Here is a 5,000-nt window from a genome sequence, read left to right on the forward strand (position 1 = left end):
TGACGTCATGTGAAAACGCTCTATAACGTTTTTAACCTGACACTTTTTTCTGAGGTTGTTACAGCAGTTGTAAAGTTTAAACTTGAAAATTACAGTTTGATGTGAAGGTTATGTACTAAAATAAATTTTTTGTGGTATTAGTTATTAATATTTTCATAATGCTGTGCAATAGATTATGAACATGTATTACTGTAGGTGTAATAAAGTCTTGTCAAAAAGATACATGATATTATTAGAATACACGCATATATCTCATGGCCTCATGGCAAACAGCTCTAAACAAGACATTGGCACGAGGCATTCTGTGATTTACCAATTAGATTGTTAGTTTTGAAACGCCTACTTTCCCTTTCCTACTTTTCTCACGAATTTTCTAGTGAGTAAAAATAGTATGTTAAAGGTTAAACGTGCTTCGATATTACAATTTCCTTAGGAATTTGCAGTTTCACGCTTATCGATAGCTACTACATGTTTTGCGAGGGAGTTTAGAAAACTGTAGAGCGTACGTTTTTGGACAACGCCTTAGTTTTATTCACGTACGCAGTATTATAAAACTATGCACTCTTATGGTATATTCAGCTATTATTGTTCAGCGATTGTAAAATCTGCTACTTGCTATCTATCAGTGGATATCCTATCAGGCTATCTTTTGGTTTGAGTCGTCGACCGAATTCGGACCCACAAATACATCTTCATCTGCCACTACCATCATCACTACTCGTCGCTACAAATCTACTACTACTACCACTACCACTACCACTACCACTACCACTACCACTACCACTACCACTACCACTACCACTACCACTACCACTACCACCACCACTACCACTACCACTACTACTGCTGCTGCTGCTGCCGCTGCTGCTGCTGCTGCTGCTGCTGCTGCTACTGCTGCTGCTGCTGCTACTGCTACCGCTACATCGTAAGATTATCGTCGATTCTACAAGTTGACGTTTTTTTGTAACTCAAGGACCTGAGATTTTTTAACTTTAATTAAATGTGGTGTACGTATTGCCAATCAGTGGAGTTCGATTTGTCTATTGCCTCACACCAAGTCAGCTACCCCTGCAATTGTTGAAGATCACCGGAGTATTTCGCAACCTCTAAAATATTAGCAATTACATGGATGCGTTGCATAATAGTACTGCTCTAGCTGTGTATTCATTTCCTTTGCAGTACCTGTTTTTCAAATTTACTGGAATCTGGGTAAGTTGTTTTAAATTTCCTAGAACTTTGACCAATTAAAAAAAAATTTCAAAGTAGAAAAATAGAAAGATGACATGACAAGGAGTCCGATAATAGGGAGTTTAAGAAAAGACGACGGCTAAAGCTACAACGACGCCTCAATCCAATAACATCAACATGCGTCGTGCCTGGCGAATGTAGGATAACTAGATATCTCGCACCCCGATGCCGGAAGAGTATAAAACCATCAACAAAGCCCTTCTCAAAGTATTAAGCCAACGGTGTAACAGCTGGAATAGATTTGAAAATAGGTGTGAAAGAGGGTATCAAGTTTTTGGTCAGGTCTGAAATAGGGTACGGAAAATCGCAGATTTTGGTCTTAAATAGGGTAAGGCTTTTAGGAAGCGGGCCACACACCCCGACCCAATTTTTCTGGGATTAATCCCCCTCCCCCCGGCGTTTTCGTCGACGTTTCCGTTGTAGATGTTAAAGTCCCAAATAGATACATGAAGACAATAAGTTAACACAGAAACATAAGGTTAATGAAAGCAACAGCTGCCTTTTATGCTTCCAAACTGGAAGATAATAATCGTTCAAGAGGGTAGCAACAGTGAATGTCATATTGAATTAATTGACGTTATTCTCGGATTGCCAGGGGATATACTTGCCCGATATGTAACAGATCAATGGTTGATATGCGTCGTGCCTGGCGAATGTTGGATAACGAGATATCTCGAACCCCGATGCCGGAAGAGTATAATAACTTTTATGTCAAGGTAAAATACTGTCTTCAGCTTTTTTCCATTTTTAAGGGGAGGGCATGAGGGGATGGCTTACAGTGCAAGCAACATGATATCAAGAGATAGTTCATTCATCCAAGAACATTAATAGTTAGTATATACTCACTCAGTGATCTTGGTGTTTCAAGCAATCTGATTGGTTCGCTATCTCGAAGTAATTGAGCATTGTTCACTCCCTACGGAGTGAATAATGCATGATCCAAGCCAAACGAAACGGCCGGCGTTAACTCGCCAGAATTTCTGAATTGGAAATATTGAGAATACAAGGTGATGCTGTGCTACAAAATACAAAGAGGGCCACAAAATTTGGCCTAAAAGTTTTCAAAGGTAAGAGAAGAGTTCATACTTTAACCAACCAGTGTTTGACTCCGTCTTTCCAGGTAATTATTGCTGAAAATTAAACAACCTCTTCTCGCCAACAATTTGTTTCAGTCGGAGTAATTCTATTTTGTAAGACTGGTCACCCAGCAAAACGAATTTGTTACTGAAATCGTGGAATTACAAAAATGTTTAAGAAAGTTCTACATGGCTACAAGGAAACAAGGCAGGTCATTTTACAACAAACCAACGTTCACCTCAATTAGAGCCGCCATTTCATGTGGATCTTTACCAACTGCACTTTCAATTTCCATTTCAAATGAATCTCTAAAACTTTGATCGAACGGTGAAAATATTTTAACAAGCAGACTTTCGATTTAGATTGCTGATTTAGACGGTGTTAAATGACCAGTTTGCCGTTTCTGACGTTTTAACGAAGGTTATTTATATTTGCCTTGTTTGAAGCTTCTGTAAACACTTTGTGCATGCTTTGTGCCGCTTGGACGTTTTCCACGCATGGATTGAGATGTTAATTAGATCGACTTTGGATTGTTTTCCTCTGCAAATGTTGCTGAGATCACCTGTTGAGTATATACTAAAACAATTATTGCAATCTTCTATCACTATTCACCTCGATTTCAAAGATTAATTGTTAACTATTGTTTCTCATCATTGCACCTCTGCATTGTGCTCTTTTCATTTTTTCCCACCTTTCCATGCACCTTCTTGGTTTGAACATCTCCCACCTGTGCATGTCTTAGAACTTCTTTTATACTTGAATCAAATACTTAACTGCCCAACTTTAAACGATGTACATACTGTATACAAGAGTACTGACCTGTGTGCATTGGGAAGAGGTCTTCTTAGTCATGATACTCGATACTACTTTCTTGTTACAGATTCTCTGCCGTGATTGTAATAAGGTAAGTTGTAAGGATAATTTTGCTGTCCATCAATCAAACTTTTTGTTACCAATTTTGGTTGCCAGCTTAATTATGTCAACAGCGTTCACCTCTTTTACTGAACAGAAGGAACATTTAGATTATGAAAAGACTTCAACATTTTAAGACACAAACAGGGCCTAGCCAGAAAAATCCAAATCAAAAGTAACGCATTGTGGTTGCTAAAAGCGTCATGCATTTTTCCACATTAAACCCAGACTCTGAAACTCTATGTAGAAGACAGCACATGTTTACTGTAACTTCATGAAGAAGAAAGGGACTTTCCCTCGCTGAATTCCAATAATCACAAAACGCTGGTCCTGGTACTAACCCATTCTTTGAGTTGTCTTTCATATTACATGTACGTATACCATATTTCCATTAATGGTGTCACTCTTTTCAGTTGGCCTTAAAAACCACTGCACAATCCCCTAATGTCGTTCAAGAAAGCCTAATACTCCAAACCCCAGCAGGATTCGATCTCCCAACTGTGATCAACATAATTTAAGAATTCAGTTCATAAAACCATATTTATGTGTTTAACTTATTCGACAACAACACTGTTTCAGCATCACAGTTCTTTTTTCTCTAAAGTGGACACCCTTGGGACCATTTCCAGGTTACAGTAGACTATCATTTTATACCTGAAAGATCACTAGAAGCATGAAAAAAAATCCAGGCCTGAACGGCACTCAAACCCAGGGCATGTTTCGCTTCTTGACCACGAAAACCAAGAGACATTCTGCGTCCTCGGCCCCAGACCTCTCGACTGATTGCAGTCAGCATACATGGCGGCCATGGAAAGAAAAGATACCGCATCTAGTCAACCGATTGTTTCCTCGGCGCACAAACGAGGAAACATTTGCTGAGGAAGCAAAATGTTTCTGAAAAAATGAGAAACTTTTTTTCTTACCGGCAAGCAAATTTTCCTTCCGCAACAAATGTTTCCTGGGGCCGTAAACGGGGAAACACTTGCTCACTTGCTTCCGCGACATTATTTCCTCGTTTGCGTCGCCCATAAGAGCTGGTCAGCGGTGAATTTGTTCTACACCCTACGACGTGAATGAATAACCGTGAAATATGTGAGAGACGTTTGTTTTTTTTTTTTTAAGTGCAGTTGTAAGGGCGAAAGATCGTAGCTATTGCGTGGAAATAGAAATATGTCATTTTGTTTACACGCATGCGTTCAAATCCTACCGCGAACGCAAAATTCAACGTTCAGCGCATTTTTTCCCCGCAATTCGGTAGTCTGACCCTTATGTGCGAGTAACCAACTGTCAATATGTTAGGGTACTTTTCAGTTGATTCACATGGTGGAACAGCAGCTATTGTTCCAAATCAGAGAGGTCATGGGTTCGAATCCCATTGAGGCCACCAGAATGAAAGCGTTTGCAAAAATTTGCAAGCAATTTTGGCAAAAAATGAGCACAGGACATAGTCAGCAAAATTTTTCAGGTGTCTGTAAGAGAAAATTGCTTAGAGCGAGTTTCAATGGAGTGTGACGTCGTAAAACCAAAACCAAACTACATGTAATTACTTTGGCGAATCAAAAAGGACGGAGACAATCCAGTAAACCAATCAAAACTCGAAGTAATTACACGTAGCCGACACAAACTGCAGGAAAATGTGCACTTGCGATCCGCGATTGGTTTTGGTTTTTCTTCTGATTGGTTGAAAAAGTGGCGCGAGAACTTTGAACCAATCACTGAATGAAGTAATGCAAAACCAAATTCACTCACTTGAAAACCGCTCT

General features: G+C 39.4%; 1 protein-coding gene across 1 annotated transcript in view; it reads left to right on the forward strand.

Annotated features, from left to right (window-relative positions):
• LOC138056054 (RING finger and CHY zinc finger domain-containing protein 1-like) overlaps positions 1-5,000 on the forward strand; it is a 20,991-nt gene that overhangs the window by 15,677 nt on the left and 314 nt on the right. Inside the window, exons 4-6 of the mRNA XM_068901902.1 lie at positions 1,180-1,209; positions 1,844-1,964; positions 3,206-3,229. Of these exons, the coding sequence (XP_068758003.1) occupies positions 1,180-1,209; positions 1,844-1,964; positions 3,206-3,229 (175 nt within the window). The remainder of the gene's footprint in view (positions 1-1,179; positions 1,210-1,843; positions 1,965-3,205; positions 3,230-5,000) is intronic.

This window comes from Montipora capricornis, chromosome 7 (assembly GCF_036669925.1).
Source record: "Montipora capricornis isolate CH-2021 chromosome 7, ASM3666992v2, whole genome shotgun sequence".
Classification (NCBI taxonomy): domain Eukaryota; kingdom Metazoa; phylum Cnidaria; class Anthozoa; order Scleractinia; family Acroporidae; genus Montipora; species Montipora capricornis.